At 36.0% G+C, this 14,823-nt stretch overlaps 1 protein-coding gene across 13 annotated transcripts in view; it reads right to left on the minus strand.

Annotated features, from left to right (window-relative positions):
* Window positions 1-539: 539 nt before the first annotated feature.
* Window positions 540-14,823, minus strand: part of DYNC1I2 (dynein cytoplasmic 1 intermediate chain 2) — a 55,744-nt gene continuing 41,460 nt past the window's right edge. For 8 of the 13 annotated variants that reach the window (XM_081577804.1, XM_081577799.1, XM_081577807.1 and 5 more), the window contains 3 exons: window positions 4,708-4,848; window positions 2,742-2,867; window positions 540-1,173 (listed from right to left, as the gene is read on the minus strand). In XM_081577804.1, coding sequence (XP_081433930.1) covers window positions 1,060-1,173; window positions 2,742-2,867; window positions 4,708-4,848 — 381 coding nt within the window. In that variant the 3' untranslated portion in view covers window positions 540-1,059. The remainder of the gene's footprint in view (window positions 1,174-2,741; window positions 2,868-4,707; window positions 4,849-14,823) is intronic. The other 5 variants (XM_081577806.1, XM_081577801.1, XM_081577808.1 and 2 more) reach the window with 1 other exon arrangement.

Raw genomic sequence — 14,823 nt, forward strand, 5'->3', positions numbered from 1 at the left:
GCATAATCCTTTTCTCTAGTCCTGAAACAGGTCAATTTCAACACAAATTCTTAGATATTTGCCACTTACCTTTCAGGCTTAGAGACAAAGTTGTAACAGATCTCAATGTGGAGTTGATTCAATGACAAAAACTTAATTTGAGAACTTTCCTTCATGGTCGCTACTACAACCACAGAATCAATTTCTCTCAAAGGAGGTTTCAGTCTCAGAGGGCTCACATATAATCTCAATTAGCGAAAACAATAGGCAGCTTTCTGTTTATTCTTTACACTATGTATATCATAGATGGGAAGAAAAAGGGAGTAAAACAAAAATTAACCTAGAAGAAATTTTTTCACTTAGACAGATTACCTAGACATCAGCTCATAATGAACTGGGAGTTCTATAGTATACTGTACGGTAATTTAAGGCACAAAGCTTTACAGGATTTGAGGCAGCTGCTTACAACAGGAGCTTAAAGCAAGATGAAGACAAGATACCTTATAAAAGAGACAGAATTTAATAAAATTTTAATGGCAAGGGGTAAATCAAAATGAAAATTTGAAAAGTTAAAGCATATTTGTTTTTATTTATAGACAGTTATCACAAGAATTGTAAAGAAAAAGAGAATATCAGAATGGAACTGGATAGATGTTTTCATGCTATAGCTAAGAATAAACAATGTTCCTTACATATTATGGTCAGTGAGCACATTATAACAGTGAATTGTGGTTATTTAAAAATATGTAGACCATAATCTGTGCTTTAGAAATAACTGTATATAGTGTTATAAGCTGAAAAGACTTCAAAAGAATACCAAATATACACCTGTGTATAAGAATTCAGAAAAGGTTGCATTTTGTAAAGTCAATCAGCTGTATTAAAAATGACACAAATTCAAAACAAGATGCATGTTATATAAAAAAGGACTTTGTAAGACTTGCTTGCTGCATTAAACCCATAGTTTAATCCACAAAATTTCCTTTTAATTATCATTTAGACAGAAGCATGCAAATAGTTCTAGGATCTACTTCAAGTCTTCCCCAAATCCACTAAGGCTACATATTCTCTCTTCAGGAGCTAAGCAGGTATTCGGGTAGCTGCTTCCTCCTCTGCATCTGCTCGGTTTGCGTTAATTTCTGCAAGTGTTCGGCCAAACCGTGCCCATTCATCATTTCGGGGGACAGCAATCTGCTGTTAAAAGAAATACAATGCTTTATGTACAATGAAATAGAAGATCATCTTACCCACTATTTTTCAGTGTTTTCAAATAATTTTTCCATTAAAAAGTAATAATTGACTTGAATGTCCCTTCCATAATTACAGCTACTATACCAATGATTTATAACATTTCAAAACAAAAGATAGTGTTTGAGAAGTATGTTTTGACAGCCTCAGAAATGATTTTGCTATTATCAGCATCTGTGCAAGAGAGAATGACAATGATGCTCTGTAAATATAACTCCTATGCACTATCTCATGGATTTTCTGGTGAGCAGGAATTCCTGAAGAATTTTTACTTCTTGCCCATTAGTATGAAGTAATTTTTGAAACATGGTTCATAAGAGGTTGGTTTCTTGTTTAAGTATTTTTGTTTGGAGCATAAGATAACCTTTCTTGATGTATCTTAAACCTTTCGTCAAAAGGTATGCTGCTACTTACCAATTCAGTGACACACCAATAGTAAAAGAGGAAAGGACGCTTGTGATATATTTCCCTCACTGAAGCAGTTCAATAACCAAAAATTTTTGACAGCTGTCATTATAATATTGGAGGAATCTAGTAAGCCATATTAGGGCACAGAGCATTCAGTGTGGCAAATGGATGTGCCTGCTTCTAAATCTACTGTACGACTTTAGACTAGATTGGACAGTGATTATAGATTGGACCCAGTATTGTAGCTCCCAGACAAATGTGACTATTTACATTTAAATTACTTAAAATGAAATAAAATTGAAAATTCACTTATTCAATTGTTATAGCCACATTTTAAGTGTTCAGTAGCCAAATCTGGCTAATAGCTACTATGTTGGATGGTGCAGATACAGAGTAATTCCATCTATGCAGACAATTCAACTGGCTGCTCTAAATGATCCAATTTACCTCTCTCCAGATGCAGCTGCTAGAGACTGTGGGATTTCCAGAAAGGATGGAGAATCATAAGGCACAGCAAAAGAAAAGAGTGACTAAGGCACTAGCTAGGGCTAAAACATGAGGAAACCACTCCTGAGCATTGTGCGCAGTCAACCCAAACAGTAAAGATGAGAGGGCTGCAACTCATCCTGTTGGGTTCACTCGTAATGGCTTTGCAACAAGGCTCAAGGAGTCAAGAATGACATTTCACATAGTCATGAGATAGCTCTTAAAAGATACTACTTTTTATTTGAGCTACTTGGTCCAAACAAATCTACGAATACAGAAAAATAAAATCTTATCTCAATGTCAATTCTGTAAAGCCCCCAAGTCCAACTATAACTCAATTTCTTTTGCTTGAAGAATTTCTAATTTCCAGCAACGCATGATGGAAAGTACTTTCGACATATGATACTACCCTCAAAATTTGTTGCACAGGACATTCAGTTTAGAACGGAAACTAATCTCAAAAGTTGCTTCTTTAATGAAAAGTAAGTTTTACCTTCACAAACACATGAGTTATTCAATTCATGAACCTCAAAGACTAGATTTAGCCACAAAGATACTGTCACTATAGTTCCATGAAAGCTAAATAGATGTGTCAAAATTATAGGCAGTGAGCCCCATACCTCTCCCACATCATATATAACAATCTGTCCTTCAGAATCACCCACGGCAATCTCTCTTCCAGAATGGGTCCATCTTACACGATTAAGAGCAGGATTACCTTCCACAGAAATGCTTGCAGTTGGCACCTGAAGTCATTTAAAATATAGTTCAGTGTTAAAAGTTTCATCAGGATTTCTATAAACATGTAAAATAGTAATTCCTTTTTCTTCCAATCTGGCTAGGTTTTTGAAAACAAAGATGAAGATACATAAAGAATTTTCCCAACTTCCTTCCTGTTCAGTGATACATTCTGAATGACATTACAGTCAATCCTTGAAAATGGTTTGGGAAAATAACTTAAGTCCTTTCATAAGAAATCTTCACATGACTGGACACATCATTTTGAGAAATCTTCTCTTTAATAAAGGATTCTTTGTTGTTTTGACTTTTTTAAGAAGTCAAGCCATTTGAAAACAGATGGCCAAAACCTCATTTAAAGAAACATCTCAAAAGCCCGCATAAACAGATTATGGTTCAATTTTAGAGGACAGGAGTTACTTTTGTAGCTTGTGTCTCCGTTAGCTAAAACCTGTGATTTGATCCACAGATTCTACAGTTCATACTAAAGATGTAGTATGGGTCATTCCAAAGCCCTTGTTCCCATGAACTATCTGGAGCAAGGCAAGATGACAGCACCAACACAATGGCACCATCCCTTGGATTATGACTGTACCCTTGCTATGCTGAGGAAAAAGAAATTATTTGCCACTCACAGAGCAAACCCTTAATGTTTGACTCAGAACAGAATCACAATATTTTTAAATTTTTGAAACCTGATTAAAAATAATCCTTCTATTTAACACAAGTCATCCCCAAATGATTAACCTTCTAGAATGTCAAAATAGTTGTAAGAGAAAAATTATAACTTAGCTTTATTGAGTTAAATTATAGAACAGATCCAAATTTAATTGTAACCACAAATGCCTAACATGAAAATCCAAATTAAGAAAATTGTACCACTCTAGGTAACTAGAAATGTATAATTAAGTCCAGTCATGTATCCAGGACTCAATATCTTTCCCTAGCAGTATCTGAATGTTGCTCTTCAAACTACTAGAGCAGAAGTTAGCATGATGTTAAAATACTTGTATTTCCAATATATAAATTCCTTGTCCTGTATAATCAACTAATTTACTTCAAGGATTATGATAACACATATTTAGCCAGTAGAAATATCAAGAGATGGGAGAAACAGTGGCTGTGAGAGAAGGCACCAAGAGACTTTCTCCTCAACAACTTTTATTGACAGAACTGCTGTTGTCACTTCTTAACCACCACGTTGCAATACAGAACTCTAAGAACACGCTAAGCCTCTGTCTACATTGATAAAAACAAACATGGTTAAAAATAAATAATAGCTGCAGCTAAATTTCATTCCAAATAAGTCATTTTAGTATAATAATTAGGAAATTTGATTATTTCTATATTAATTTTATAGTAATAGTAACACTGTTTTTAATCTTTCACAGAGCAGGTCATGAAAATACATTTTGTGTCACTCAAGTCAGCCTAACCCTAGTATTTATGGGTAATATACAATTCTACCAAGGCTAAGAGATGATTCAGAAATTCAGAATTAAGGTTAATGTATGTCAACAGCCTGAAACCATCTGCTTTCTAGCCTATGAATGAAAAATATCACAGTTGCCTTATGAATGAGACTTTGCCAGGACATGAAGAGACGTGACAATGCTTTTCAGAAGTAAAAGGAATGCCCCAGTGCTCCTGGCAACAATATTTCTCCCTTCAGTTCTGCACAGCAGGCTGTTTATTATTTAAGGTACAAAGCTTATTTGCTTTCTTTGTGATGAAGCTACAATCACAGAGTCCTTTCACATTCCTTGGGATAAAAGGAATTTCACAAATTATTCAATAAATCTCCAATTTTCTATTTTTCAGTGCAATTTTTGTTATTTTCCTGCTCACCTCTGTGTCATTATTGAGATTCCACAAATCCAGCCTACCCATGCCATCCACACAGGCAAACAGGGCTGGGTGAGTGGGTGACCACATAACATCATAAACATAGTCTGAATTATCTTCAAATGAGTACAAAGGCTTGTTATTCTGAAAGGGAAAAGTTGATTTTTAGCACAGTCAAAACATGACATACATTCAATAAGTATGATAACATTTTATGATACTTAACTCAGCCTAGAAGAAGTTCCTATAATCTGTTTCACTATAGAATTACCTGTAGTTATGAACTACGAATCAACAACTGGATCGCATTTTCTATTTAACTTGTAGACACCATACTATTTTAAAAAAAGGAATCGGATGTACTTTAAAAACATTTCAATGAGAAGATTCTGGAAAGATGAGAGCAATGGCACTGTACTTTTTGAATCTCCTCTAAATCTCCCCATAAACCCAGACAAAGCACTGAGGATAGCAAAACCAAAGATTCATAAACAACATCTACAACAAAATCAGGAGACAAAACTTCAAATGTAAACAGGTGGAAACCTTGGCCAACTATGAGATCTGCATGGTTCATCTGTGTGAGAAGTATAGGAAGGCACGAGGGCTTCTCACAGCTGGAGAATAGAACAGAAAAGCCTCAGAGTACACAGTGGGTGATCACTGGACAGCATGGGGGTCAGTCTGAGAACAGCAGTAGAGACTGGGAGGGAGTTAACACAATTTCATTTACACACTGAAAGCAGACTCCACTGTGATATAAGTAAGGTCTGATGATGCAGTCTGAGCCCCGAAAAACTCGCAAAATTAACAAATCAAAGCTCCCTTTCCAAGACAAAGTCTCACCAAAAAGAAACTAAAGGGAATGGAATCCAAGTTGTGGAATACAGCACAATAGGGACAAGGGAAAGAGAGGGTTCAGATAAAGGCAGTGGAGAAGAACGGAAAAGATACATTTCAGAAAGTACAAGACACAGAGATATATATCCACCTTGCAAAAAACCCAGGAGAGCTTTAACCTAGACTACAAAACTAGAAAGGGCTTCCCGGGTAGCTCAGTGGTCAAGAATCCACCTACCAAAGCAGGAGACACAGGTTCTATCCCTGGTTCAGGAAGATCCCCTGGAGAAGGAAATGACAACCCACTCCAGTATTCTTGCCTGGAAAATCCCATGGACAGAAGAGCCTGGCAGGTTATAGTCCATGGGATTGCAAAGAGTAGGACACAACTGAGTGACTAAACAACAACATGAAAATAGAAAAGTTATCCATGCCTGTTCCCTCCTCCTTAAACACAGAGAAAAACTCATTTCACTACTAGATAATAAGGAACAAAAAAAAAGGATCTCAGTCAAATCTCACGCAAAGTTATTGTGACAGATCTTTAACGAGTGTAAGGATGTCACGACAATTAAATATGAAAAGAACAGTCTTTTCAACAAGTGATGCTGGGACAACTGGATATACACATGCAGAAGAATGAAGTTGGACCCCTCCTTCCCCACATCAAACCCAGAAATTAACTCAAAAATATCTTAGATCTGAATATAAGAGGTAAAATAATACAACTTCTAAATACAAGAGGTAAAAACAGTAAAACTTAGGAGAAAGCACAGGAGTAAGTCATTGTGACTTTGGACTTGTCAATGATTTCTTAGATGAGATCAAAGCACAAATGACAAAAAAAAAAGTATATATATTGGGGTAAATCAAAATTTAAAACCCTTGTGTTTCAAATAATACCCTCAAGAAAGTGAAAAGAGAGCCTATACAATTGGGCAAAAATATTTGGAAATAATATATCTGTAAGTAACTTGTATCTACAACTCTTAACAAAACTTTAATAAAAAAGCAAACAACCCAATTAAAACTTGGGCAAACTTTTAATAGGCATTTCTCCAGAGAAGATCTACAAATACAAATAAGCACTTGAAAAGATGTCCAACATCATTATCCATCATGGGAATGCAAATCAAAACCACAATGGAATATCATTTCATACCACCAGGACAGCTTAAACAAAATCCCCAAACCACTGAATTGTACACTGTAAAATGATGAATCTTATGGTATCTGAATTATGTCTCAATAACACTGTTATTTTTAAAAAAAGAAGAGATAAATTGAATTTTTTTAAAGTGATAGACAAATGAGATTAACAAAGATTTACCTGTAACAGCAGGCCCTAAAAAAGAAAATCAAAGCAATACTATAGAATACAAAAATAATAATTTTAGAGAACTCTCCTAAAATAAAAGACAGCCTGAAATTCATATTAGAGTATCTTGTGTATCTATACAATCAACCCTTAAAAAAAAAGAAAAAAACAATTTGATCCAGATTTTTAAAGACCAAGTTATGAGGTGATGGAAAAAAACAGGATTGTCATCAGACTTTTTGACAATGCTTTTGCCAGAAAACAAGAGTAATATATTTAAGGTAATCAAAAAATGTAAACTGTAGATTTTATATATAAGCCAAACTGGTTTCCCTGGTGGCTCAGTGGTAAAGAATCACCTGCAATGCAGGAGAAACAGGAGACACGGGTTTGATCCCTGGGTCAGAAAGATCCTCTGGAGGAGGCCATGGCAACCCACTACAATATTTTTGCCTGACGAATCCCATGGACAGAGGAGCCTGGCGGGTTACAGTGCATGTGGTCACAAGAGTTGGACATGACTGAAGCGACTTAGCAGACAGCATAAACTGACCTTCATAAACAGACTCTTGTGAATACAAGAATAATGCACCCATGAGCACCTCCTGAGGAATCTACTGCAGAAGCAGTTCCAGATGACCAAAAAGAATAAAGAGACGTCAACATAAGGACTGGGGTACACCAAGCTTCTCCTTACAGAATTATAAACAATCTACAACTATACACAACAATATGAACGATACCACAGAATGCAAAATCCAGACTGTGAGAAACTAACAGGACAACCAAACTGGTTTCTTCAACAGCAGTAGCAGCAAGAAAACAAGACAGAGAAGGAAACCCTATTTTTAAGAGAAGGGCTCAAAGGATGTGTCAATCATAAACAAATGAACCTCATCTGGATTCGGCTTCACACAAATAAATGGTAAAAAAAAAAAAAAAAAAAAATTTTTTAATTGAATACCGATCACCTATTTGATGAAATTAAGGAATCACTATTCATTTGGGGGGGAGGGTGCAACAATGATATGGTAGTATTACAGGTTTTTTTTGTTTTGTAGATATAATATTGTATATTATAAGTCTTTGTTTAAAATAATCCAGTGGTAGGGAGGGAATGTATGTAGGAATAGATCAAACAAGGTTGGTCATGTGTTGATAATTTTAGGAGCTAGGTAATGAGCACAACGGTTTAATTATACTCCTCTTTCTGCTTTTGTATCTATTTGGAATTTTCTATAACAAAAAGTTTAAAATTATGAATCTAAAATTTTCCAGGTATCAAAGTAAATGTCAACTGCACAATTATCTTAAAAGCCAAAAAAAATGTTTGTAATTAAGAAAATAAGAATTTTAACCAAACTTAAAAGTAAGCTAAAAACAGAAAGTAAGAGTTTTTTCCTTCTTAAGATCATTATTTTCCTATAACTCCCCTTAGCAAACATGCCAAGTGAAGTCTCCCTTCAAGGTAGTGGATTTCAACTGGGATGAGTATCACAATCATTTGCAGAGCTTTTAACAAATTCAGATGCAGGGTCCCACCTTCAATGTGCATCATGAGTCTCTCTGGTGTTGCTCCACTAAAGGTTCTGATGCACATCAATGATTAACAAACACCCTGCTTAGAAATAGCAAGGAAAGATAAGAAAGCTTTCTTAAGTGAACAATGCAAAGAAATAGAGCAGAACAATAGAATGGGAAAGACTAGAGATCTCTTCAAGAAAACTGGAGATACCAAGGGAACACTATAAGAAAAGACGGGCACAATAAAGGACAGAAATGGCAAGGACCTAACAGAAGCAGAAGAGATTAAGAAGAATGGCAACAATACACAGAAGAACTTACACAATAATGTCTAATGACCCGGATAACCACAATGGTGCGGTCATTCACCTGGAGCCAGACATCCCGGAGTGTGAAATCAAGCGGGTCTTAAGAAGCATGACCCTGAACAAAGCTAGTGGAGGTGATGGAATTCCAGCTGAGCTATTTAAAATCCTAAAAGATGATGCTGTTAAAATGCTGCACTCAATATCCCAGCAGATTTGGAAAACTCAGCAATGGCCACAGGACTGGGAAAGGTCAGTTTTCATTCCAATCCCAAAGCAAGGCAATGCCAAAGAATGCTCAAACTACCATACAATTGTGCTCATTTCACATGCTAGCAAGGTAACATTCAAAATCTTTCAAGCTAGGCTTCAACAGTACTTGCACTGAGAACTTCCAGATGTATAAACTGGATGTAGGAAAGGCAGAAGAACCAGAGATCAAATTGCCAACATCCGATGGATCATAGAAAAAGCAAGGCAATTCTAGAAAAAACGTCTACTTTTGCTTCATTTTCTACACTAAAGCCACTGACTATGTGGATGACAACAAACTGAAAATTCTTAAGAGATGGAAATACCAGATCACGTTACTACCTCCTGAGAAACCTGTATGCAGGTCAAGAAGCACCAGTTAGAAATGGACATGGAACAATGGACTGGTTCAAAATTGGGAAAGGAGTATGTCAAGGCTTATTTAACTTATATGCAGAATACACCATGTGAAATGCCGGGCTGGATGAATCACAAGCTGGAATCAGACATGCAGATGATGGCAGAAAGTGAAGAGGAATTAAAGAGCCTCTTGATGAAGGTGAAAAAGGAGAGTGAAAAAGCTGGCTTAAAACTCAACATTTAAAAACTAAGATCATGGCATCTGGTTCCATCACTTCATGGCAAATAGATGGGGAAAACGTGGAAAACAGTGAATGATTTTCCTGGGCTCCAAAATCACTGCAGTGACCGCAGCAATGAAATTAAAAGACGCTTGCTCCTTGGAAGAAAAGCTACAACAAACCTAGACAGTGTTTTGCAAAGCAGAGACATCACTTTGCCGACAAAGGTCCATACAGTCAAAGCTATGGTTTTTCCAATAGTCATGTACGGATGTGAGAGTTGGAACATACAGAAGGCTGAGAGCCAAAGAATTTGATGCTTTCGAACTGTGATGCTGGAGAAGACTCTTGAGAGTCCCTTGGACAGCAAGGAGATCAAACCAGTCCATCCTAAAGGAAATCAACCCTGAATATTCACTGGAAGGATTGATGAAGCTGAAGCACCAATACTTTGGCCACCTGATGTGAACTCATTGGAAAAGATCCTGATGCTGGGAAAGACTGAAGGCAGGAGAAGGGGGCGACAGAGGATGAGAAGATTGGATGGCATCACCAACTTAACGGACCTGAGTTTGAGCAAACTCTGGGAGACAGTAAAAGACAGGACTGGCATGCTGCAGTCCATGGGGTTGCAAAGAGCTGGACACGACTTAGCGATTGAACAACAACGTCTATAATCCTGAGGTGATTGTATACTTCAAGAAAATCCTGTTTTTAGGCAATTTTATGGTCTCTCATCAAAGACTTAAAACAGTTGTTCACAGTCATGTACACATACATGTTCAACTCTGTAAGAATATATATTGGTCTGCAAGATTTTTTTTAATTTAAAATACTGGTAAAACTATTTTGGAAAATTGCTCAGCAGTATCAACTGAAAACATGCATATCTTACGGCCAAGTATTTCCCTCCTAAGTATGTGCCCAACAGAAACGAGTGCTTATGTTCACCAAGACACCTACAACTATGCTCATAGCAGCATTATCCATAACCCAACCCCAAACTACAATCAACCCACATACCATCAGCAGCAGAATGGATAAATTATAGTATATTTACATAAGGGAATACTATATATCTGAGACAATGAACAATCTAACAATCTACAACTACATTCAACAAAATGGACTGACTCTCACAAACATAATGAACAAAAAAGCCAAACACAAATAAGTATGTATCATATGATTCCATTTTTTATAAAATATGAGAAATTTAATGTACTAATTTGATTAAAACACATAGAAATTATATATAAAGTGAAAAAGAAGATTGTGGAATGTCTCAGGAAATTATTAATAAAATTCTTCATCTAATTCAGTGGACTATGATGCAGCCAGAGGAAAAGAGCAGGATGCATTAAAACTGGGTAAAAGTATATTAAAAATAAAAATACAATAAATGGCAACATGTTTCCAAATTTATAAAATGTAATTAGAAACCTTTGGTAATTTTTTCAAGTTTAATTTAGAAAACACAGTCATCCAAGGATTAACAATTTTCTCCCTCAAAGAGAAAGAAAGAACACACACAATACCAAAATTGTTCATTAATATATTAATCTTATATATGACACTGCAAATTAAAATCACAAATGGATCATTTGAATTAATTTGATGAGAACTTCTGCCTAAATGGAAGAGAGGCAGCAGGAAAGAGCTGAAGAGGGACACAGGACCTAGACTCTTATTTCAGGGCTACCAATAACTAGCTTTAAGGCTTTGGAGAAGTCATCTCATCATTGCAGGCCCCTACTTCCTTATTTGCAGAACAAAAGTTCTGTATCAGTGGTTCTGAACTTTGACTATACACTGTAATCCCCCTAATCCTGGAGGGATTTTCAAAATTATGCTGTTGCCAAGTCTCCTTAGATATTATGATTTAATCAGTCTCAGGTGCCAGGTGAGCACTAAAAGTTTTCAAAATTGCCAAGGTGATTCTAATATGACCAAAACTGAGAGCTACTGAACTAGATCAAAACTAAGAGCTACTGAACCAGATGATGTCTAAAGGTCACTGCCGCTCTAAAATTCTTACAAACAAAAGGTTTGCAAATACATTTGCCAAGAAGAATGAATCAAAAGAATGCATTGTTTCTTGAACAACAGGTAGAATTTGAATAATCAAAGGCAGCTCATTGTAGTACATGGTGAAAATAAACACTGAATGGTCAAGAGACAAACCATATTTTTTTTAGTTCTTTACAGTTATGTATTGGGTTAAACAGTGTCCTGCCCACCCCAACCCCCCAACTCCCTGCCAAATTCAAGTCTTTTTGGAACTTGTAAATGTGATGTTATTGGAAAAAGGGTCTTTTGCAGACTTAATTAAACTGGGGTTATATTGCTTAGAGTAGGCCCTGAATCTAGCATGACTGTCATCTTAAAAGAAGAGAAAAATCTGGACAGACATGTAGGGAGAGTGCCATGTTGACGACAGAGGCAGAAACTAGAGTGATGCACCTGGAAGCCAAAAAGCACAAGATTGCTGGCAACCCTGAAAACTAGAAAAGAGACAGGGAAAGAGGGATAGATTCTTCCTCAGAGCCTCCAAAAGTAACCAACCTTGCCAACACCTTGATTTCAGACTTCTAGCCTCCTGTGAGAGCATAAATTTCTGTTAAGTTACCCAGTTTGTGACAATCTGATACGGCAGCCCCAGGAAATGAATACAGTAATTCTGTATTTTTCTGGGGGCATCTGGGAAGTTCTAGATTAATAACCAAAGAGTCCCTATAGTAAATCCATGAACATAACAGTGAGGTACTCTCCAGAGAAGTGGGAAATAAGTACATACTCACTTGAATCAAGGTAGAAAAAAACAGATTCTCATTAAAAAGAAACAATTCCAAGGGCAGAAATACCTTTCTATATAACCTGAAAGAAGATACTAACTTTTTGAGAAGGAATGTATGCATCCATTAAAAGAAATGGAAATATAAAGAAGCAATCTTATAAGAAAACTGAGGAAATGCCTAATTAAAGCACTGTTCTGGAGACAGTGTCTCTGTCAAAGGATTCTGAGGATTACCACCTATGGCAGGGTTATCTCTATGTGAAGATGAATGAATCAGGCTATCTTTGCTTGATGCCATTAAACATTCAAATTAGAAAACGTCTTTTGCTCCAATTCCCTGCTCACCAAGCAACCTTCTGATTATAATTTGGCTTCTCATGTGGGTTATCCAATAGAGGGAACAATGAACTGGTCAGGCAAGTATGAGTATCTGGGCCTTCTGGCAGTTGTTTCTCATTGTAAATTAATACATTGACCTTCTCCAATGTATCGGTGTCTTAGACACCTGTGAGTTCTAATTAGCACTCCCTAGCTAATCAACTTAGTAGACTGATAAAACTGAGTTTCTGAGTATGCAAAGGACAGGCTGGACACTGGCCAACAACAAGTTATTACAGTAAATGTTGCCCTGGAGGACTGGGTCCTGATGGTCACTCAGCATTTTCCAAGAAACATCCCAATTTCAGAGCATTTCTTCATTTTGTCTAATAGGTGCATAGTTGCTATTAGAAGCATTAGTAAAATCTCTTTAACCCTGTTTTAATGCATATATTTTCCAAGAGTTAAATAGGTTAAAGCTTTTCAAATAAGCAGGGAATTTAAGACATCAGAAACTGTGAAAAAATTTTAAGGTGTATATGGACTGCAAAAATTCAAGAACTACCTATTCTGAGAAATACATTAATGATCTTAACTTTGTCACTTTATGGTAAATATGCTCCCGAAAGGCATCAGTTCTGAGATTAGAATATACTGTGCATATATTAATACATTTTGTCCTCCAGATAAATAATTCTTATATTTTTAAGAGTAATCTGTAGTAAATACAGTTAAATGTGGTTGGAATATTAAGCTTATTTATCAGGTCTACCCCTAATCAAGTGCTCATAGAATCCTCAAGTTATCTTCAAGATAACTATTCTATTTCTCCTACTATTTTTCAGGACTGCCAAAGTAATTCTGTTGTGAATTTTCAAATTTGGTATTTAAAAAAGTTAACAGTGTCCTTTAACTATATTACAAGCAACATCTTGGTTGGTTTAAATTAAACTTCACCAAAATGCGGGAAACTATCTTTATCTTCTTTATTAAAAATAACTGAGTTCAAAAAAGTAAAGAAAACAATTTGATGATCCAGAACCTTGTCACTGCATTAAAATCCCTGACTCTGCAAAAACTAGAAGATGACAGAAGATAGATTACTTGAAACTAAATTTGAGGCAGTACCAAATTGAGATTTTAAGTGATACACAGAGGACTTACAGAAAGGGAGAAAAGGAAAGAATCTTGTTTCGCTATTGGGGCAGAGCCAGATCTTAAAAGATACAAAGATACAGCAATATCTAATGATTCATTCTTCCAGTTTATGGGGACTCAATTCCTAGAGTCAGAAAACACTTAAAAAGTAGAGGCAAAGAGAAAAACATTTAAAGTCTGTCAAATTTATGAATTTGAAGACACTGGTTTAAAAAGCTTAAAGCTTTTTAAGCTGGAACAATGTTTTAGGAAGAGATTATCTTAAAATTTTGCCTATTATTCATTATCATCATATTGGAGAGCAGAGAGGCTCTACCAAGTTTTTAGGGAAGAAATGAAGACCAGTAACACAATTAACCATGAAGTATAAATCCAAGGTCAAAGCAACAATGACTTTGGGAGTCATAATATGGCCAAATAAAAAGTACTTAGCAGATTGTTGCTCTTTCTTCCTTCATAGACTAGAACTATTTATGTGATGAAAAGTCAGAATAAAAGGTAATTCTTCTGATATAGTTTTGAGGGTATATCATCTATAAAATCACCCTGTTCTGTGTTGTCCTATTCTTTGGTCACTAACATTGGAGTGACCAAAGAATAGGGTGGTGGGGGAAGGGAGAGCCATGTATTACAGTGGAATGACTAAATGAGTCTTCTATATGAAGCTTACAGAAGGAAGCAATGCCTAGCTCAATTAGCAAAGAAAGAGATATGGCTGGCTGTCATTCTTATTCAGTAGGCAGTTTTACGTTGAAATACAGGAAAATACAAAATCAAAAAATATCAACCACCAATCAACCAGCTGTGTAGTACCACAAAAGCAAGCACCAGTCAGTCCACTATCACAGATGCAAGTACTGTTCTTATTTAGGCAAGATGAAGTCTTCATTTTCTAGTCCTATTTGGTGGTTTATTTAAGAATGGAAGCCTCAAATTTAAAGATAAAAGGATGGCAAACTGAAGCCCTGAGATATTAAAAATAACAAATCTACAAATAGATAAAAGATTCTTTTCAAATACTGAAAA

Source organism: Giraffa tippelskirchi, chromosome 3 (assembly GCF_054371585.1).
Source record: "Giraffa tippelskirchi isolate mGirTip1 chromosome 3, T2T-mGirTip1v1.2.pri, whole genome shotgun sequence".
Taxonomy (NCBI): Eukaryota; Metazoa; Chordata; class Mammalia; order Artiodactyla; family Giraffidae; genus Giraffa; species Giraffa tippelskirchi.